Below are 23657 nucleotides of genomic sequence, written 5' to 3' on the forward strand. Positions count from 1 at the left end.
TCCAATAACGCTAAACACGTATCGCCGGTATATTTTAATTGTATTCAAAAGCACGTTATTATTATTATGGCCGACCAAATCGTAACAAATCGCGCGGCGTGCGTTTTTAACGATAGCTTTACACTCGCCCAGCCTTTATTCATGCAATATTATGTATAACTATACAGACAGGACCGAAAGATCGATCTCTTTCCCTATTAACCAATAGAGGCAAATACGATATTCAAGTTCCGTTACCTCTATCTTGACTCGTATTCTTACATTACGTTTAAATAGTTCTCAGTTATCGGGGACTGATGACCTCAGATGTTAAGTCCCATAGTGCTAACAGCCTTTTTTTTTAGTTGTTCCAGGAAGGTCAGTTATACACGAAACGACGTTTCTTTTTTCGAGCTGTATGGCGCACAACACGTTACACACTACACGTCGTAAACACGTTCAGCTGTGTACAAGTAAATAGGAAGCTAAACTGAAACAATGGACGTGCGACTAAGAGCTTGTGTAGTTTTATTTAATTGTTGCCGACGCGTTCAGTGACAGCGGAAGGAATTAACCGAGGGCGAAGGAGCAGGAGCATTAACTCTGTCTGTTCCTGTTTACTCATCTGTAACGGTTTCGCTAGGCAGTGGCTTCTCGGTTATCGATTGCACGCAGTTGTGCGGTCAATCAGTGAGACATCATAACTAGATCGAGCTGGAGACCGCCAGTCTAAATTTTTAAAATATTGTAAAAGTAACGAAAATATGTATCGTCACTAATTTTTAGTTAAAATATGCAATAACCGTGCAAAGGAGCCAAATATGCAGATGCATTTGCAACATGAGAATGTATATAATCTGGTCTCTAATTATAACACTTAAGCCCAAGAAATCATCGAAGATAACTGCAACGTAGGAACCGAAATTACTAATGTTGTGCAAGTCATCACACGATTTTTAAACTACGAAAACTTGTCGTCATGCTTGGCAGTTAGCAGTACACCCTGAGGAAGGCGTCTTGCAATAGTCGCCGAAACGTCGGAATTTTATAGTTGACGATGCGGCCTCAAACCCAGAAGAATTTTATTGACTGTGACAACGGCCGCAGAAGGCTACGTTTACAAATGTACTGTTGATTTCACAGTTTCAGAACGGTCACAGGAAGGAATTACTTGCATAAAATACCAGGAAGTGTGGGTAGGGAGCGGTTTAAAGCGGAACGACCATATATAATTCACCATGGGTAAAGCAGATACAAGATTCATATTGATTGGAAGAGTCCTCAGGAAATGTAGTACACATACGAGCGCCACTCCAAAAGAAATGCACACTATTTTTTTAATCCATCTTTTATTCTACATGTTTGAAAGTTTTACATTGTGTAGATACATCCTCTAGGAACTATATTTCCATTTCTCCACACAATTTCTATCTTGGTTGGAACCAGCGAACGTCTACCCGCATGGTAAAATGCTGAACCGACGTATTGGAGCCACTGTTTGGCAGCGTGCACGAGGGAGTCACCAACTTCAAACCTTGTTCCACTAAGAGAGTCTTCCAGTTTCCCAGAGAGATGACAGTCACACGGAGCCAGGTCAGGACTGTTAGGCGGGTGTTTCAGTGTTGTCCATCCGAGTTGTGTGATCGCTTCCACGTTTTTTTTTTTTTTTTGTTTTTTTTTTACTGACGTGTGGCCGTGCATTGTCGTGCAACAGCAAAACATCCTGCTTTTGCTGATGTGGTCGAATACGACTCAGTCGAGCTTGAAGTTTCTTCAGTGTCGTCACATATGCATCAGAATGTATGGTGGTCCCACTTGGCACGATGTCCACAAGCAAAAGTCCTTCGGAATCGAAAACACCGTAGCCATAACTTTTCCAGCAGAAGGTATGGTTTTGAATTTTTTTTTCTTGGGTGAATTTGCATGATGCGACTCCACTGGCTGCCACTTCATCTCTGGTGAAAAATGCTTGGAGCCATGTTTCATCGCCTGTCACAATTCTTTCAAGAAATTCATCTCCGCCATTCTCGTACTGTTCCAAAAGTTCGCTGCATTCCGTTTCTCTTGTTTCTTTGTGAGCCAGTGTCAACATCCTGGGAACCCAACTGACACAAACCTTTTCTAACGCCAACACTTTCAGTATTCTGCAAACACTTCCTTCCCCTATCACAAAGTAGTGTGACAATTCGTTCACTGTGTTGCGTCTGTCACCAATTCGTTAAGTCTCTGCCCATCGTCTGGAGTGTGTGCAGTACGAGGCCTGCCGCTGCGAGGACGATCCTCAATATTGCCGTGCCCGCTTTCATCACGTAACCTGCTTGCCCACCGACTAACTGTACTGCGATCGACAGCAGCATCTCCGTACATCTTTTTCAACCTCCTGTGGGTGTTTCCCACTGTCTCGTTTTCACAGCACAGGAATTGTATGACAGCACGTTGCTTCTGACGAACTTCAAGTGTAGCAGCCATCTTGAAGACGTGCTGTGACGGCGCCACTCTCGGGAACAGGTTGAACAGGTTGAACTAAGTTTGAAAACAAGCGGGAAGGATGTATCTGCACACTGTAAAACTTTCACACATGCAGAATGAAAACTGTATTTTTACAAAAATTGTATGCATTTCTTTTGGATTGGATTGGATTGTTTGGGGGAAGAGACCAAACAGCGAGGTCATCGGTCTCATCAGATTAGGGAAGGAAGGGGAAGGAAGCAGGCCGTGCCCTTTCAAAGGCATTTGCCTGGAGCGATTTAGGGAAATCACGGAAAACCCAAATCAGGATGGCTGGACGCGGGATTGAACCGTCGTCCTCCCGAATGCGAGTCCAGTGTGCTAACCACCGCATTTCTTTTGGAGTGACACACGTATGAAGGAGGTAGCTTATAAACGCTTCATTCGACCAAAGCCTGAATATTGCTCGTCACTCTCTGTTCCATACCAGACAGGACAAACAGAGAAGATCCAAAGAAGAGCAGCACATTTCTTTACAAGCTCATTTACTGAGCGCGAAAGTGCCACAGAGAGACTCAGTGAACTCCTGTGGCAGACGCTGCAAGAGAGGCATTCTGCATCACGGTGTGGTCTACTGTTAATGTTTCGAGTCCTTACAAGACTCAACCAATATATTGCTTACTCCTACACTCATGCTCATAAATTAAGAATAACTGCAAAATGTGGTGCCACAACGTGGCTCTACACAAAACTGGTGCTAAAAGCATAGGGACGGTATTGGTGATAAGTTGAGAAAACCATCCCAAAACACATGCGCTACAAAACGCCACTGTTTCCTGCACATGTACCACGACATGAATATGGGATATTATACCATGCACACATACACTGACCGCACAATGGGTTGGCATAGTCTGGATCAGGTGGTAGAGCAGCTGCTGGGGTATAGGCTCCTATTCTTGCACCAGTGCCTGTTGGAGCTCCTGAAGTGTCTTGGGGGTTTGAAGACGTGCAGCGATATGTTGACCGAGAGCATCCCATATGTGCTCAATGGGATTTAGGTCTGGCGAAGAGGTAGGCCACTCCATTTGCCTGATGTCTTCTGTTTCAATGTACTCTTCCCCTAAGGCAGCTCGGTGGGGCTCTGCATTATCATCCCACTGCACCCCTGAATAGGCAGACATACTGGTGCAAAATCACATCCCTATACACCTGACCTGTTACAGTTCCTCTGTCAAAGACATGCAGGGGTGTACAAGCACCAATCATAATCCCACCCCACACCATCAAACCACGACCTCCACACAGGTCCCTTTCGAGGAAATTAAGGGGTCAGTATCTGGTTCCTGGTTCACACCAGATGAAAACCCGGCCAGAATCACTGTTCAGACTATACCTGGACTAGACCGTGAACATAAACTGGGAACACTGTTCCACTGACCACATACTTTATGGGCTCTCCTGTGACCAGGGGTCAGTGGACTGCATCTTGCAGGTCCCCAGGAGAATAAACCGTGTCTGTTCAGTCATCTGTAGACTGTGTGTCTGGAAACAACTGTTCCAGTGGCTGCGTTAAGGACTCGAGCAAGGCTGCCTGCAGTACTCGGTGGCCATCTAAGGGCAGTGATGGTGACGTATCGGTTTTCTTGTGGTGTTGTACACTGTGGATGTGCCGTGCTGTAGCGCCTGGAAACTTTCCTGTCTGCTGGAATCGTTGCCATAATCTTGAGATCACACTTTGTGGCACACGGAGGGCCCGTGCTACGACCTGCTGTGTTTGACCAGCCTCCAGTCGCCCTAACATACTACCCCTCAAAACGTCAACATGTGTTCTTTGACCCATTTTCAACACACAGTCACCATTAGCACGTCTGAAAACGTCCGTATACTTACTCGCTCCACCATACTCTGACATGTGCCAACACACCTCTGCATATGTGGACTGCTGCCAGCGCCACCGTGCGACGACCGCAGGTCAAATGCACTGCATGGTCATACCCTGAGGTAATTTAAACCCGCAAACCGACCACCAGAGCGCTGTTTCACCATGTATCAGGAATATCCTTAATTTATGAGCATGAGTGTGCATACAAGGTAGAAAAAAATTGTATCATAAAATTTTTACCCTGGATGGCTGATGCCATTAGGCACCAAAATTACTAATGTTGTATATGTCGACAAGCACCATTTTTGAACTGCGGAAACTTGGCGCCATGTGTTCTGAGTGGCTGTGGGATTGCCCTGTTACCATTTGTCAGTTGACGGGCAGCGCTACGGTTGTCGGTTCACACATACAAAAGTCCCTCGTCCCGTCACTGCCTCAACGTAATACACACACGTGTCCAATAGTCCTTGCTGTTTGTCTCCATCTCGGGTCAGAGGCATTCACACGTGAGCTTCGCTTCGGAGCACACACACCTCACCTGTAATTTAGTCATACAGTAAGCATGGCGGCACAGTAGTCGTTTGAAGAACAACGACATATGGGTTTTGTTTGTGGACTAGCCGACAGTAATGAGCATGAAGCTCAACGGTTGTGTGACGAACGGTACCAAGTAAAACGCCACCGACACTCGCAAACGTTTACAGCAGTTCACTGGTGACTTGGCGAAACAGGCTCCTTAGCGGATATCGAGGTGATGCTGGAAGTCCTCGAACACAACAGGGTATTGCATTTGAAGAGACAGTTCTCGAGCACATCAAGGAAGCACCTACCATAAGTACTCGAGAGGCTGGACACTACGTGAGGGTCACTCATCGGTTTGGGAGATGATGGCCAACATCCATTTAGTTTCCACTCAGTCCAAGAACTAAATCCTGTGGCAGACAGGCTAGGGTTTTGCCGGTGGTTTCTGCAAAGTGTTGCACTTGATCCCGACTTCCTCTCCATTGCATTGTTTACCGACTAGAACACCTTCCATCTGGTTGGCCTTTACAACAGTCGAAACGTTCATTACTGCGCAAGGGGAAATCCTCATGTCGCGTACATCCAAGGACACCAGGAACGATTTTCGCTCGACGTTTGGGCAGGCATTTTGGCTGACGACCTGATTGGGTCAGTCCATCCACCTCCTCGACTTACCGGGCCAAATTACCTTCACTTTTTGCAAGAAACTCTACCCGGCCTGCTGGAAGATGTTCCCCTGGACATACGGCTACGCAAGTGGCTGAAGTACGATGGGGTGCTCACACATAACAGTCGTGCTGTGTGTGGATACTCAAATGGAGTCTTCGACGGTGCTCGTAAGCCCCCGTGATCACCAGACCTCACGCCACCAGCCTTTTACCTCTGGGGATCCTTCGAGTTTCTAGTTCACCCACTCGGACTCGAAATACTTAGGAACATTGAGGAATTAATGGATCGCATTCAGTATGCCACCAATCTTTGAAAGAATTCGACAAAACACCGTTCGACATTACCAAGCTCGTGTCGCATCAGGGGGTCGCCAGTTCGGGCAACTGCTTTAAGTAAACATGACCTGCTAAAAAAAAAGGCCCTTTTCAGAGCCGACACAATTTGTAAAAGACTTTCTGTATGTGAACTAACAGCTGTTGGTGGGTTTGTTTACAGTACTTCTTATCATGGAACTATAATGGATGTGTCGGGACCCTGGCGGATTCGCCCTCACGCCCCCTGAGTGGAAGGCTGGAGTGGTACCACCGAACATGCCGGCTATCTCGGATACATTGCAATCTCTGGCAGCAAAAGCATTCGAGGTCATGCCTTGTCCAGGGCATCTGGCAACAGGGCAATCCAGCAGCCAATTGGAGGGTGTGGTGCAAAGTTTCTGAAGTTTAGAAATTTTCCACTGTCGACCTACACAACATTAGTAATTTTGGTTCATACTGGCATCAGGTATTCAGGTTAAAATCTTGTGACATAATTTTTCTCGCTGGCTGGAGTGGTTGTGCGGTTCTAGGTGCTACAGTCTGGAACCGAGCGACCGCTATAGTCGCAGGTTCGAATCGTGCCTTGGACATGGACGTGTGTGATGTCCTTAAGTTAGTTAGGTTTAATTAGTTCTAAGTTCTAGATGTCAGAAGTTAAGTCGCATAGTGCTCAGAGACATCTGAACCATAATTTTACTCCGTCCCGTATATCTCGCGAGAAGGACAGGAGGGTAAGATTTGAGAGACCCAAACTCACATGGAGGCTTACCAGCAACCGTTCTTCCCATGAACTGTTCGTGAATGGAACAGGGAAACGGGCAAGTGACACTGCTGCACAAAGTACCCTCCGCTACACACTGCAACGTAGCTTCCTAAATACAGATAGAGCTGATGATGTAGATCCAGATGTATATGTCATTTTCAAAGGAACCGTACCTGCATTTGCTTTGTTGATGACGGATATTACTGCCAAGTGGAATAAAAGTTTAGTCAGACAATTGCTGTTATGTGATGAACAACTTTTCCTATTTTGGAGGATCATTGTGCAACACGTCCCTTTCACATTAGTATACTAATACACGTTGCTTTTACTATTGACACATGCATGTCAGCAATGAATCGTTTTGTTTTTACAGCTGGCAGTACATCATGACCATATCCGTCGAGCTGGAGATGAAGCCACCTTCTGAACCTGCAGCTGAAGGAAGCCGAAGAGCCAGCAGACTGAGGCAGCACCTGGCCGCCATTGCTAGTGAGTACAAGTCTGCCTTACACACGGCTGGTCCACTGTGATTCCTCAACGCCGTACCCCTACAAATAGTTACACCGAGCAGTAGTGGATCTGTACTGGTACAACGACAGTGTGCATTGTTGCCAGATCTTCCAAAATTCAGGGGTCAAGCTTACACTGTTGCCAGATCTCAATGTCCTAAGGCAGTTATCTTCTGTATCTTCAAGGTCGTGGGCCAACGTCCTACTTTGTCAGAGTCCTCTAAGACCGGTCAAATGAGACTTTTGTATGCAGTCCACTTTGTGCACTGTCTGTGTTAATATTCTACGAACGAATAACAGTCTGTGATCTGACTTACCTATGAATAGGACAACTGATCATTCCATTTCACACCCCTAGAAACTGCTACTCCCAGGTATTTCTATGAGCTGACCTGTACCAGTTGAGACTCGTTGATATAGCAGTCGGAGAACTCTACGTTTACCTGTCTTTCACAAAATAAAACAAAAATTTCATGCTGCTCAGCATTGATAATTTTTGCACAAATTGGGAATCTCAGGGAATCTCAGAGAGCTCTCATCGGACATCTGCAGGTTTGGTTTTCAGACAGGTGCCGTGTCAGACCTTGTACACTTCAAAAGTGAGGAGAAAAAAGTGCAGTAGACATGACGATGAACTTGCACCATATGCTATAGCATCTAAATTATTTTACTTAATAATCATCAGTACAGCTCTACATTCGAACCATTTGAAGCAGAAAGGACATTGGGACTGTTTTCAATTTCTTGCCATGATCTTTGTAACACATGCTCTGGCAGCGTTGCAGTCACATCAGATGCCTCAACATAGTCATGTTATCCACTATGATTGTATCCACACAGTCGTCTACGAGTCTCCACAAACGAAAAAATGGCTGACATCGAAATAAGTGTCCAAGGAATAGAAAAGCAACTGAAATCACTCAACAGAGGAAAGTCCACTGGAGCTGACGGGATACCAGTTCGATTCTACACAGAGTACGCCAAAGACCTTGCCCCCCTTCTAACAGCCGTGTACCGCAAGTCTCTAGGGGAACGGAAGGTTCCAAATGATTGGAAAAGAGCACAGGCAGTCCCAGTCTTCAAGAAGGGTCGTCGAGCAGATGCGCAAAACTATAGACCTATATCTCTGACATCGATCTGTTGTAGAATTTTAGAACAAGTTTTTTGCTCCCGTATCATGTCATTTCAGAAAACCCAGAATCTACTCTGTAGGAATCAACACGGATTCCGGAAACAGCGACTGTGTGAGACCTAACTCGCTTTATTTGTTCATTAATGCCAGAAAATATTAGATACAGGTTCCCATGTAGATGCCATTTTCCTTGACTTCCGTAAGGCGTTCGATACAGTTCTGCTCTGTCGCCTGATAAACAAAGTAAGGGCCTACAGAATATCAGACCAGTTGCGTGGCTGGATTGAAGAGTTTTCAGCAAAGAGAACACAGCATGTTGTTGTCAACGGAGAGACGTCTACAGACGTCAAAGTAACCTCTGGCGTGCCACAGGGGAGTGTTATGGGACCATTCCTTTTCAAAATATATATAAATGACCTATTAGATAGTGTCGGAAGTTCCATATGGCTTTTCGCAGATGATGTTGTAGTATACAGAGAAGCTTCAGCATTAGAAAATTGCAGCGAAAAGCAGGAAGATGTGGAGCAGATAGGCACTTGGTGCAGGGAGTGGCAACTGACCCTTAACGTAGACAAATGTAATGTATTGCGAATACATAGAAAGAAGGATACTTTATTGTATGTTTATATGATAGAGGAACAAAGACTGGTAGGAGTTACTTCTGTAAAATATCTGGGAGTATGCGTGCAGAACGGTTTGAAGTGGAATGATCATATAAAATTAATTGTTGGTACGGCGGGTACCAGGTTGAGATTCATTGGGAGAGTCCTTAGAAAATGTAGTCCATCAACAAAGGAGGTGGCTTACAAAACACTCGTTCGACCTATACTCGAGTATTGCTCATCAGTGTGGGATCCGTACCAGGTCGGGTTGACGGAGGAGATAGAGAAGATCCAAAGAAGAGCGGCGCGTTTCGTCACAGGGTTATTTGGTAAGCGTGATAGTGTTACGGAGATGTTTAGCAAACTCGAGTGGCAGACTGCAAGACAGGCGCTCTGCATCGTGGTGTAGCTTGCTCGCGGTGTAGCATCCTCTGGATGAGGTATCGAATGTATTGCTTCCCCCTACTTATACCTCCTGAGGAGATCACGAATGTAAAATTAAAGAGATTCGAGCGCGCACAGAGGCTTTCCGGCAGTCGTTCTTCCCGCGAACTATACGTGACTGGAACAGGAAAGGGAGGTAATGACAGTGGCACATAAAGTGCCCTCCGCCACACACCGTTGGGTGGCTTGCGGAGTATAAATGTAGATGAAGATGTAGAAACTCAGCGTACTAAAGTCAGGGGAATGTGGCTATGAAATGGGTCCTCTCCATCTGATCCAGCGAGTAGGATATTTCTTATCCATTAATTTGTGAACAGGCACTGACCAATGCAGAGGAACTTCGTCCTGTAGGAAGATGGTTTTGGGTTGCCAGCCTCGTATCTGGCAGTACGCAAACTGCCCCAACATGCCCAGATATGCTGACCCGTTCACTGTGTTGTCTGCAAGGACCAATAGCCCAGAAATGCTATTGTGCGTTAGCCCACACAAGATGTTAAGTTTAGCACCATTACGAACATGTTCAGTGATAGAGTGCGGATGTTGTTAGTCTCAAGTCCGAATGTTGTACCGATTAATCATTCCTGATACATGAAAGGTTGCCTCATCTGAGAACAGCCATCTTTCCAGGAACTGGGTGTTAATGGCAGTATGCTGCAGCATATCCGTAGAAAACCTTTGTCGCCTTGGTTTCTCATTCGCCATCAAATGTTACAGACCGTGCACTTCGTAAGCATACAAGCAAATATGTTGTTTTACTACAGGATGTAATGTCGCCTGGAGCACATTAACTTGCCTAGGTGCCTGCGGAATTCATACAGGGTGTAACACCTCGGTTCAGTTGACGGCGATAAAAGCTCTAGAAATAATAAAATTAAGAATAGGATTTTTAGAGGGGAGAATAGTGCAGGATCAGAGTTCGGTAACTGCAGATCAAAATTATACTATATCAGCAAGTAGTTTAACGTCTAGGTACAGAAAAGCCACGGGAGCTCCGTCATGGAGAAGGCAGTGACGTTAATCTCTTGTGGTGAAAAACATATAAAAAGGCCTGATCGTCATTATTGCCGCCTTTTTTCCTTGATGGTTTCGTTAAAGGGCGGGGAAACCGTGTCAGTCAGCAAGACAATAATTAGATTGGACTTTATCGTGTTAAGATTCGCGATAAACTGTTAGAATGTTACGGACATTGAAAGTGATGTAGTGTACGACATCTGACTGTTGGTTGCAACGGAGTATGAAGCGGATTTTAGGAGTTTATTGGTAGATTGGAACTTTACCGACATCTAGACTCAAATTATCTGCTGATATGAATGAATTCACAGGTACCGGTATTCAGATATTAACGTGTGGACTTTTGAAAGTGTCGTGTGCCGTTAGTTGCGCATCTGGACGTAGAGCGCGTGCATATCGGTATTTGCGGACAATTTAGATTCCTCCAGGCTAGGAAGCTTTTAAATAGACCTTCATCCATCACCATCTTAATCCTCGAATATCGAGTGAAAGTTAAATACAAGAGTGTTGTACTTACTTCTAATCAGTGAAGGTTTTACGGAACCAAAGCTATTCAGCAGTAAGTGAGCACCATCTAGCGGAAAAACGTAGGCGTTAACGCTAGCTGAAGTGGACGTGTACGCATTTTACGGACTGCTTAATATGAACTTTTGTGACTCTTTGACGTCCCCACTCCCTCCGAAAGGTGGCGCAGGCTGTCTCAATTATAAAAGGGGAGAGTTTTAGCCGGGCAAATTACTAAATAAAAGCGATATTTACAACACTCGCAGTTATAGCAAAACATAAGGCCCACACCTCATCGGAGAGTCGTCGCTGTCACGTCGGGAAGTAAAGCCGGAAAACCAACCGACGATGCGTATCTACAAGCAGACGTCGACGTGGAGTACCTAAAAAAGGAACCATAAGAGAGCTCTGGGTCCTCTCCCCTCTCCTCTACCTCCTGTACACGGCAGATATGCCTCAACCCCCCCCCCCCAGTACACCTCCAGCAATATGCTGATGACACCACATTCCTCGCCCTTGCTCCTACCCTCCAGCAGGTCCCGACACCTTCTTCAGAATCACCTTGACCTTTTTGCCACTTGGTGTAGCCAGTGGCTCCTGAAAATCAATCCTTCCGAGACCCAGGCAATCATCATAGGTCGCACCACTCGCTCCTTCCGGCTCCTGGTTTTCTCCCTTACTGTCTGCAGGCATCCTGTCTGCCTCTCCCTCACCCTCACCTACCTTGGCTTCACCATTGACCGTCACCTCACCTGGATCACAGAACATCTTTTCTTTATTTGTGTGTGAGGAATGTTTCCTGAAAGTTTGGCCGTACCTTTTTGTAACACACTGTATTTCAACAAGTTACATAAATGGGTAATTGATGGCACCACAGACTTTTGAAACAGTGCATAGGCGCAGTCCAAATAGAAAATATCCATTCCTCTTGGAGTGCTAGTCTTGTAGATTTCATACGAAAACGTCTTTGAAGTTTGGATGGTAGCAGTTGTATTCGCGGAAGTGGAGCTGTGGGGAAGAGTCGCAGGTAGTGCTTGAGCAGCTCAGTCGGAAGACCACTTTCCAACGAAAGGCAAAGGTCCTGAGTTCGAGTCTCTATCCAGTACACAGTTTTAATGCGCCAGCAACTTGGAAAAGTATACTTCGGCAAAAAAAAAAATCTCCATGCGTAGCCTAGGTATTACAGCATGTATACCTTCCTCACTGGATAACGTGTCCTCCATGTCAGCATTTGTTCTTGTGGTGGGCACTGGTCATAATGTTTTGGCTTTTTAACGTACAACCATGGGCGATATGAATTTGATAACCTACAAGGAAGGACTTGACTACACGCCAGGAAGTAAACACACTATGTGATTAAAATTATCGAGACACCGGGCTGAAAATTGCCTACAAGTTCACGGCGCCCTCCATCAGTAATGGTTCAAATGGCTCTGAGCACTATGGGACTCAACATCTGAGAGCATAAGTCCTCTAGAACTTAGAACTACTTAAACCTAACTAACCTAAGGACATCAAAGACATCCATGCCCTAGGCAGGATTCGAACCTGCGACCGTAGCGGTCGCGCGGTTCCAGACTGGAGCGCCTAGAACCGCTCGGCCACTACGGCCAGCAATCAGTAATGCTGGAATTCAGTATGGTGTTGGCCCACCCTTAGCCTTGATGACAGCTTCCACTCTCGCAGGCACACATTTAATCACCTGGAAGGTTTCTTGGGCAATGGCAGCCCATTCTTCAAGGAGGGTTGCACTCAGAACAGGTATCGATGTCGGTCAGTGAGGCCTGGCAGGAAGTCGGCAATCCAAAACATCCCAAAGGTAGATCTGTGGGATTCAGATCAGGACTCCCTGTAGGTCAGTCCACTACACGGATGTTACTGTCGTGTGACCACTCTGCCACAGGCCGTGCATTATGAACAGGTGCTCGATCATTTTGTAAGATGCAGTGGCCATCCCCGAATTGCTCTTCAACAGTGGGCAGCAAGAAAGTGCTTAAAAAAGCAGTGTAGGCCTGTGCCGTTATAGTGCCACGCAAAACAACTAGGGATGCAAGACCCCTCCATGAAAAACGCGACCACACCATAACAGTACCGCCTCCGAAATTTTACTGTTGGCACTACACACGCTGGCAGATGACGTTCAACGGCATTCGCCACACCCACACTTCCATTGGATCACCACATTGTGTACCGTGATTCGTCACTCCACACAACGTTTCTCCGTTGTTCACATGTTCAATGTGTATGCTCTTCATACGAAGCGAGGCGTCGTTTGGCAATTACTGGCGGGCTGTCTGGCTTATGAGCAGCCGCTCGACCATGAAATCCAAGTTTTCTCACCTCCTGCCTAACTGTCATAATGACTCGAGTACAATGACTTTTCTGGAGACTAGAAATCTACTCTGTAGGAATCAGCATGGGTTTCGAAAAAGAGGATCGTGTGAAACCCAGCTCGTGCTACTCGTCCACGAGACTCAGAGGGCCACAGACACGGGTTCACAGGTAGATGCCGTGTTTCTTCACTTCCGCAAGGCGTTCGATACAGTTCCCCACAGTTGTTTAATGAACAAAGTAAGAGCATACGGACTATCAGACCAATTGTGTGATTGGACTGAAGAGTTCCTAGATAACAGAAAGCAGCATGTCATTCTCAATGGAGAGAAGTCTTCCGAAGCAAGAGTGATTACAGGTGTGCCGCAGGGCAGTGTCGTAGGACCGTTGCTATTCACAATATACATAAATGACCTTGTGGATGACATCGGAAGTTCACTGAGGCTTTTTGCGGATGATGCTGTGGTATATGGAGAGGTTGTAACAATGGAAAATTGTACTGAAATGCAGGAGGATCTGCAGCGAATTGACACATGGTGCAGGGAATGGCAATTGAATCTCAATGTAGACAAGTGTAATGTGCTGCGAATACACAGAAAGAAGATCCCTCATCATTTAGCTACAAATTAGCAGGTCCGCAACTGGAAGCAGTTAATTCCATAAATTATCTGGGAGTAGACATTTGGAGTGACTTAAAATGGAATGATTATACGAGGTTGATCGTCGATAAAGGAGATGCCAGACTGAGATTCATTGGAAGAAACCTAAGGGAATGCAATCCGAAAACAAAGGAAGTAGGTTACAGTACGCTTGTTCGCCCACTGCTCGAATACTGCTCAGCAGTGTGGGATCCGTACCAGATAGGGTTGATAGAAGAGATGGAGAAGATCCAACGGAGGGCAGTGCGCTTCGTTACAGGAGATGATAGATAAACTCCACTGGAATAGTCTGCAAGAGAGACGCTGAGTAGCTCGGTACGGGCTTTTGTTGAAGTTTCGAGAACATACCTTGACCTAGGAGTGAAGCAGTATATTGCTCCGTCCAAAGTGAGAATGCTGAAGATTAGATGGGTAGATCACATAACTAATGATGAAGTATTGAATAGGATTGGGAAAAAGAGAAGTTTGTGGTACAACTTGACCAGAAGATTGGATTGGTTGGTAGGACATGTTCTGAGGCATCAAGGGATCACCAATTTAGTATTGGAGGGCAGCGTGGAGGGTAAAAATCGTAGAGGGAGACCAAGAGATGAATACACTATACAGATTCAGAAGGATGTAGGCTGCAGTTGGTACTGGGAGATGAAGAAGCTTGCACAGGATAGAGTAGGATGGAGAGCTGCATCAAACCAGTCACAGGACTGAAGACAACAACAACAATAAGTATATTTCGCGAAGAGACCGTGAGGATAAAATCAGAGAGTTTAGAGCCGACACAGAGGCATACCGACAATCCTTCTTTCCACAGACAACATGAGACTGGAATAGAAGGGAGAACCGATAGAGGTACTCAGGGTACCCTCCGCCACACAGCATCAGGTGGCTTGCGGAGTATGGATGTAGACGTAGACGTAGACTTGCAGCGGATCTTTATGCAGTTTGGAATTCCTGTGTGACGGTCTGGATTGGTGTCTGCCTATGAGACATTACGACCTGCTTCAACTGTCGGCGGTCTCTGTCTCTCAACAGACAAAGTCAGCCTATACGTTTTTGTGCTGTAGGTCTCCCTTCATGTTCCCACTTCACTATCACATCGGAAACAGTGGAGCTAGGGATGTTTAGGAGCGTGGAAACCTCGTTTACAGATGTATGGTCCAAGTGATACCTGGTCAGCTGAGCGCGTTTAAAGTCGCCCATTCTGATCTCTCGCGATGTTTAATTACTACTGTGGTCGCTGATATGAAGTACCTGACAGTAGGTGGCAGCACAATGCACCTACTATGAAAATTTTTGTTCACGTAGTGCAACTACAGGGTGTTTCAAAAATGACCGGTATATTTGAAACGGCAATACAAACTAAACGAGCAGCTATAGAAACACACCGTTTGTTGCAATATGCTTGGGACATCAGTACATTTTCAGGCAGACAAACTTTCGAAATTACAGTAGTTACAATTGTCAACAACAGATGGCGCTGCGGTCTGGGAAACTCTATAGTACGATATTTTCCACATATCCACCATGCGTAGCAATAATATGGCGTAGTCTCTGAATGAAATTATCCGAAACCTTTGACAACGTGTCTGGCGAAATGGCTCCACATGCAGATGAGATGTACTGCTTCAGCTGTTCAATTGTTTCTGGATTCTGGCGCTGCACCTGGTCTTTCAAGTGTCCCCACAGAAAGAAGTCACAGGGGTTCATGTCTGGCGAATAGGAAGGCCAATCCACGCCGCCTCCTGTATGTTTCGGATAGCCCAAAGCAATCACACGATCATCGAAATATTCACTCAGGAAATTAAAGACGTCGGCCGTGAAATGTGGCTGGGCAGCATCTTGCATAAACCACGAAGTGTTCACAGTGTCGTCTAAGGCAGTTTGTACCGCCACAAATTCACGAAGAATGTTCAGATAGCGTGATGCAGTAATCGTTTCGGATCTGAAAAATGGGCCAATGATTCCTTTGGAAGAAATGGCGGCCCAGACCAGTACTTTTTGAGGATGCAGGGACGATGGGACTACAGCATGGGGCTTTTCGGTTCCCCATATGCGCCAGTTCTGTTTATTGACGAAGCTGTCCAGGTAAAAATAAGCTTCGTCAGTAAACCAAATTGTGCCCACATGCATATCGCCGTCATCAATCCTGTGCACTATATCGTTAGCGAATGTCTCTAGTGCAGCAATGGTAGCGGCGCTGAGGGGTTTTGTGTTTGAATTTTGTATGGATAGAGGCGTAAACTCTGGCGCATGAGACGATACGTGGATGTTGGCGTCATTTGGACCGCAGCTGCAACGCGGTGAACGGAAACCCGAGGCCGCTGTCGGATCACCTGCTGCACTAGCTGCGCGTTGCCCTCTGTGGTTGCCGTACGCGGTCGCCCTACCTTTCCAGCACGTTCATCGGTCACGTTCACAGTCCGTTGAAATTTTTCAAACAGATTCTGTATTGTATCGCTTTTCGGTCCTTTGGTTACATTAAACCTCTGTTGAAAACTTGGTCTTGTTGCAACAACACTGTGTTCTAGGCGGTGGAATTCCAACACCAGAAAAATCCTCTGTTCTAAGGAATAAACCATGTTGTCCACAGCACACTTGCACGTTGTGAACAGCACACGCTTACAGCAGAATGACGACGTAGAGAATGGCGCACCCACAGACTGCGTTGTCTTCTATACCCTTCACATCACTTGCAGCGCCATCTGTTGTTGAAAATTGTAACTACTGTAATTTCGAAAGTTTGTCCGCCTGAAAATGTACTGTTGTCCCAAGCATATGGCGACAAACGGTGTATTTCTATCGCTGCTCGTTTAGTTTTTATTGCCGTTCCAAATATACCGGTCATTTTTGAAACACCCTGTATGTCTCAGTTTGATGGTCACGACCCTGTTGGCGGAATATTGCACTTGTCTGTCGCGAACATTTTCCCAGCTACCGAGGACGTCACCTGCCTGACACGACGACGTGTCCTGCTGTTGAAACTTGCTGGCAGATTGGAAGTGTGCGCCGGACCGAGACTCGCTCTGACAGCCGCCGGCAGGCGCGCACAGTGCCAGACTGACCTCGGCCCCGCCCGGGCTGTCCGCAGTGAGCGTCGGGGCGGTGGGCACAGGCACGACCCTCGGCTGGACCAGCGTGGCCGTCCCGGAGCTGCAGTGCGGCTACGCGCCTGCGGCGGCGGCGCGGTGCTACCAGCCGTGGCAGGTGTCCTGGGTGTCGGGCTGCATGTCGCTGGGGGCGCTGGCGCTGTCGCTGCCGGTGGGGCGGCTGGCCGACGCGCTGGGCCGCAAGCGGGCCGCGCTCTGCCTGGGGCCGCTCTTCCTGGCCGGCTGGGCCTTCCTCATCTGGGGAGACTCGGTGAGTCCCGCTCTACCCCTGCGCACCGCCACACCGCACACCGTTGCTATTGGACCGCACTGCTGGCCATTAACATTGCTCCACCGCGAAGATGGCGTGCTACAGACGCGAAATTTAACCGGCAGGAAGAAGATGCTGTGATGGGCAAATGATTAGCTTTGCAGACCAGCCACTCAAGACTGCCACCAGTGGCGACACCTACAACGTGCTGACATGACACAGCAGTTGACCGGCGTTGCCTGGTGAAACGTTGTTGTGATGCCTCGTGTAAGGAGGAGAAATGCGTACCATCACGTTTACGACTTTGATAAAGGTCGGATCCTAGCCTATCGCGATTGCGGTTTATAGTATCGCGACATTACTGCTCGCGTCGGTCGAGATCCAATGACTGTTAGCAGAATATGGAATCGGTGGGTTCAGGAGGGTAATACGGAACGCCGTGCTGGATCCCAATGGCCTCGTATCACTATCATTCGAGATGACAGCCATCTTACCCACACGGCTGTAAGAGATCGTGCAGCCGCGTCTCGATCCCTGAGTCAACAGATGGGGACGTTTGCAAGACGACAACCATCTGCACGAACAGTTCGACGACGTTTGCAGCAGCACGGACTACCAGCTCGGAGACCGTGGCTACAGTTACCCTTGACGCTGCATCACAGACAGGAGCGCCTGCGATGGTGTACTCGACGACGAACCTGGGTGCACGGATGGCGAAACGTCATTTTTTCGGATGAATCCACGTTCTGTTTACAGCATCACGATGGTCGCATCCGTGTTTGGCGACATCGCGGTGAACGCACATTGGAAGTGTGTATTCCTCATCGCCATACTGGCTAATCGCCCAGCGTGATGGTGTTGGGTGCCATTGGTTACACCTCTCGGTCATCTCTTGTTTGCATTGACGGCACTTTGAACAGTGCACGATACATTTGAGATGTGTTACGACCCGTGGCTCTACTCTTCACACGATCCGTGAGAAACCCTACATTTAAGCAGCATAATGCAAGACTGCAGGTACAGGTTGCAGGTCCTTTCTAGATACAGAAACTGTTCGACTTCTGCCCTGGCCATTACATTCTCCAGATCTCTCACCAACTGAAAACGTCTGGTCAATGGTGGCCGAGCAACTGCCTCGTCACAATACGCCAGTCACTACTCTCGATGAACTGTGGTATCGTGTTGAAGCTGCACGGGCAGCTGTACCTGTACACGCCATCCGAGCTCTGTCTGACTCAATGCCCAGGCGTATCGAGGCCGTTATTACGGCAAGAGGTGGTTGTTCTGGGTACTGATTTCTCAGGATCTATGCACCCAAATTGCGTGAAAATGTAATCACATGTCAGTTCCAGTGTAATATATTTGCCCAATGAATACCCTTTTATCATCTGCATTTCTTCTTGGTGTAGCAATTTTAATGGCCAGTAGTGTATATCAAATAACAGTTTGCATTATGACATTCATACTGCACAGTTATGCACAGGGCACCGTGCAAATTAGTATGTGCATGGTTTTGTTTAATTCGTTTGGTTTAGCAATGAAGCCCTCTTTTATTTGGATGGGTTCGTCAATAAGCAGAGCTTGCGCATTTGGGGAACTGATAATCCGCATTTCTCTTTACCCTAAACAGGTGATTGTGTGGTGGACAGTGTCCAGTTACGGAATAATTGGTGCGATATTCCTCAATACCATGGTAACTAACGAACGGTACGTGAAGGTTTTTTGCAAGATGATTTCATCTGCGTTATCCAAAGTGACTCTGATTTCGACGAGATGTGATTCATGCGAGACAGAGCTCCACACCATCAGAGCAGGAGAGTGTTTGATGTCCTGGAGGAGCACTTTGGGGACCGCATTCCCATTCTGGGCTACTCAGAGGCTACCAGCATTGGCCTCCATTGTCCGCCATATCCTCTGGATCTGAATACATGTGTTCATCTTTTAATTACCAACGTAAGCGTGCTTTTAGTAAGTATGACGGGATCTTACGGTTATTTAATGATCTGTTACCATTTTAAATTTGACATTTTGTGGGGAACCAATATTTTTCTTAATATATGGCCAACTTTGAACTTGACAACATGCTAAGTGTCTTGCAATATAAGTTAAAGCATAAAATCAAGTACCTGAAAATGACATGAAAGACCATAACTTGGGTTGTACTTAAATGAACAATAAAAAATACAAATTCTAGTGTATTCCTAAAAAAAAATTGTCTTAAGGGGACACTGTATGTCCTATGCCGCCAACATTAAATTTTATCGAACACTGTGACCCATTATCTTGGAAACTTTTTAAGATACCACCTTACAGTTTTCCATAATTATTGAATGCATCTTTCTAGATACACTGAACTAGAATTATTACTAAATTGTATTGTGGGGCATGTTCTCTTTTTTTTCAAACACTCAATTTTTTGACAGAATTTCGTAAATAAATGCACATAAAAACAAAAGAACACATGATATTTTAATTATTCTAGTTCCGTGTGTGTGGAATCTCACACTTGGCATGCTGAGAAAATTTCATGTCTCTACCATCAGTACTTTTTTAGAAAATGGGTCATTTATTACAAAAGAATGTAGTTCAGAGATATTGAGGTTTAAAACCTTTTTTTATAACAAATTCGTATACAGACTTACATTTCTGCGTCTCTCATGAACTAGAAATGGCCTGGCCCACAGCCTGTGCCTTCTTCAGTGTCACAACAGCCCAGGGCTTGCCTCGTCCTTTTCTTTCTTGCTTCTTCTGTCTCTGCTTCACATAGACGAAGCTCATCCGGTTCCCGCAGTCCTTCATAGTTCCCATCATTAAAAGTTATTGCAGCATCCGGCACTGCTAACTTTAGATTCATGAGGCCAGCAAACAAATTTTTAGGCACAGGGCACCACACAACATTATTGAAGGACCCATTAACATTCTGGGTCTTCCGATGTGAACACTTCTCTAGTAGCTCAAGATTTGCCAAATCTCTGTAGATATGTTTGATTGCCTCCTTTACTGCCAAAGAAAGAGAATGTTTATGTGTAAATTCACTCAGGGTGCCAGAAAATTCAGCTTGCCCATATTTACGCCAAGTGTTTTTTGGAGGTGGACACAAAGCATGACATGGTTCAAATGGCTCTGAGCACTATGGGACTTAACTTCTAAAGTCATCAGTCCCCTAGAACGTAGACCTATTTATACCTAACTAACCTAAGGACATCATACACAACCATGCCCGAGGCAGGATTCGAACCTGCGACCGTAGCAGTCGTGCGGTTCCAGACTGAAGCGCCTAGAACCGCTTGCCCACACTGGCTGGCCAAGCATGACATGGTTTTTCATCAGTTGATATTCGATGAAAGAAAGTGCTCCACACAGCTCTTTTTGTCTTCTCTAAATTGTCACAGTTATCTCCAATGGCTTCCCCATAAGATTCCTGTAATTCATCAATTACTTTGTCTGTTACTCTTCCAGCACATTTTATTGTCTTGCAATCAGACACGACACTACTTTCAACGAAAACTAGCATCAGAAACAAAGGATTTATTTGTTTATTCGTAATGCCAACTCCTGAGACGTAGCAGTAGGCTCAGAACAAAGCAATTCACAGCCTTCTATAGTGTGTAGTTCCCAAGATATGACTGTACAACTGTGGCAGTATATGTGTAGCTGCGAAATTTGACAGTCACACTTCAACATTCAGAACACTGTTTGAAGGTCTCAGAATTGTCTTATTTTAATGTATTATGTACCAAAATCTTCAGGAAAATCCAAAGTACATTATGGAGTAGAAAACAGAAAATGTCCAATTTCAACGAATCTGGTCTGCAGAGACAGGTAGAGGATATATAATAAGTGCGTAGTGGGAATGTCCGTGTTACTGATAAGTCGCATATATGTACAGTATTTAATAATCACTTTCTGAATATGGCAGGTGAACTAAATAGAAACCTAGTCCCAACAGAGAATCATATAGCGCTCGTAGAAAAAAGTGTTCCGAGACTGTTACCTGAAATGCTCCTCCATGATTATTGGACTAATAGTACGGAGAATTTAAAAACCTTTTTAGAACATCTGAACTCGATGCACCAGAACATTCGTTTTATGATGGACGTGAAAGAGGATGGTTGCTTTCCCTTTCTTCATGTTTTGGTTAGGAGTAAGGTTAATGAATCATTGGGAAATGCAGTTTACCGAAAACACACTCACACTGACTTGTATTCACAGGCTGATATTTGTCACAATCCAGCTCAGTGTGAAGGGGTACACCGTACCTTGGTACACAGAGCACATGTTTTTCCGGCATTGAGACTTTGCCAGCTGAGTTGGCCCATCTTGAAGCTGCATTTCGTGAGAATGCTTATACTGAATGGCAGATTGAAAGTGTGTTGCGCCGTCGACCAACAGTGGATCGGGTGACTGATGATAATACAGAGTCTACTGCCTTTTTGTCTTACACAGGAAGAATTTCCAACAAGATCGGTCGTATTTTACGGAAATACGGTATGAAATGTGTTTTCGTACCTCCATCTGAAATTAGAGTGCTTTTGGGTTCTGTTAAAGATGACCTTGGTCTGTGTAAGGCGGGTGTATATCGCATTTCTTGTAACTGCATCGTGGCATATATTGGTCAAACTATCAGGACCGTGGAGGACCGATGTGCTGAGCATAAACGGCACACACGATTAGAGCAGCCACGTAGATCTGCGGCTGCCGAACATTGATTGGGTACTGGTCACCCTATGTTCTGTAACAATACCGAGATATTGGCATGCACGTCCAGATATTCAGGCAGTCTTATTAGGGGAGCTGTTGAGATTAAAGTAGCGAGCAGCGTTGTAAACAGGGATGCAGGTTTTTGTTTAAACTCTGCTTGGAATCCTGCTCTTTCCCTTGTCAAAAAACAGGACAGAGTCAATGTTACCTCACTTGCTAGTTCGTAGTCTTTTACTGTCGATGCCTCTCACTTTGGTCATCCTTGGTGGCACTAGTGGTCAGTGTGTGTGTGCGTGTGTGTGTATGTATGTGTGTGTGTGTGTGTGTGTGTGTGTGTGGGTGTGTGTGTGTTACCATTCCAGAATTACTCCAAGAACTGAGCTTTTAAATTTGCTTGTACATCGCCTGTCTGTTGCAGTTTGTGCCTTGAAAATGACGGAGTGTACTCCAGCCGAAATACACTATATGATACGATCAAAAGTATCTGACGAACCGAGAAACATACGTTTTTCATATTAGTTGCATTGTGCTGCCACCTACTGCCAGGCACTCCACATCAGCGACCTCAGTTGTCATTAGACATCGTGACAGAGCAGAATGGAGCGCTTCACGGAACTCGTGGACTTCGAACGTGGTCAGGTGATTGGGTATCACTTGGATCATGCGTCTGTGCACGAGATTTCCACACTCCTAAACATCCCTAGCTCCACTGTTTCCGATGTTTCCGATGTGATAGTGAATTTGAAATGTGAAGGGACACGTACAGCACAAAGTGTACAGGCCGACCTCTTTTGTTGAGTGACAGAGTCCGCCAGCAGTTGAAGAGGGTCGTAATGTGCAATAGCCAGACATCTATCCAGACCATCACACAGTAATTCCAAACTGCATCAGGATCCACTGCAAGTACTATGACAGTTAGGCGGGAGTTGACAAAACTTGGATTTCATGGTCTAGCAGCTGCTCATAAGCCACACATCACACTGATAAATGCGAAACGACGCCTTGCTTGGTGTAAGGGGCATAAACATTGGACTGTTGAACAGTGGAAAAACGGCGTGTGGAGTGACAAATCACGGAGCACAATGTCGCGACTGATGGGAGGTTTGTGAGTATGGCGAATGCCCGATGAACGTCATCTGCCAGCATTTGTAGCGCCAACAGTAAAATTCGGAGGTGATGGTGTTATGGTGTGGTCGTATTTCTTATTGAGAGGCTTGCACCCTTTGTTGTTTTGGCTCAAATGGTTCAAAGGGCTCTGAGCACTATGGGACTTAACATCTGAGGTCATCAGTCCCCTAGAACTTAGAACTACTTAAACCTAACTAACCTAAGGACATCACACACACCCATGCCCAAGGCAGGATTCGAACCTGCGACCGTAGCAGTCGTGCGGTTCCTGACTGAAGCGCCTAGGACCGCTCGGCCATCGCGGCCTGCTCCTTGTTGCTTTGTGTGGCACTATCACAGCAGAGGGCAACATTGATGTTTTAAGCGCCTTCTTGCTTCCCACTGTTGAAGAGCAATATGGGGATGGCGATTGCATCTTTCAACACCATTCATGATTCACGGCCTGTGGTGGAGTGGTTACATGATGATAACAACCCTGTGATGGGCTGGCCTGCACAGAATCCTGACCTGAATCCTATAGGACACCTTTGGGATGTTTTGGAACGCCGATTTCGTGCCAGGCCTCACTGACCGACATCGATACCTCTCCTCCATGAGCACTTCGTGAAGACTCAGCTGCTATTCCCCATGAAACCATCGAGCACCTCATTGACCATATGCTTGCGAGAGTGGAAGCTGTCATCAAGGCTAAGGATGGGCCAA

General features: G+C 46.1%; 1 protein-coding gene across 3 annotated transcripts in view; it reads left to right on the forward strand.

The window, feature by feature from the left end:
- The window catches only part of LOC126295156 (facilitated trehalose transporter Tret1-like), a 65667-nt gene that overhangs the window by 26651 nt on the left and 15359 nt on the right, over positions 1-23657 (forward strand). The window contains exons 2-3 of one of the 3 annotated variants that reach the window (XM_049987451.1): positions 6954-7069; positions 16858-17126. In XM_049987451.1, coding sequence (XP_049843408.1) covers positions 6967-7069; positions 16858-17126 — 372 coding nt within the window. In that variant the 5' untranslated portion in view covers positions 6954-6966. Of the gene's footprint in view, positions 1-6953; positions 7070-16700; positions 17127-23657 lie in introns of those variants that run through there. The other 2 variants (XM_049987452.1, XM_049987453.1) reach the window with 2 other exon arrangements.

This window comes from Schistocerca gregaria, chromosome 11 (assembly GCF_023897955.1).
Source record: "Schistocerca gregaria isolate iqSchGreg1 chromosome 11, iqSchGreg1.2, whole genome shotgun sequence".
Taxonomy (NCBI): domain Eukaryota; kingdom Metazoa; phylum Arthropoda; class Insecta; order Orthoptera; family Acrididae; genus Schistocerca; species Schistocerca gregaria.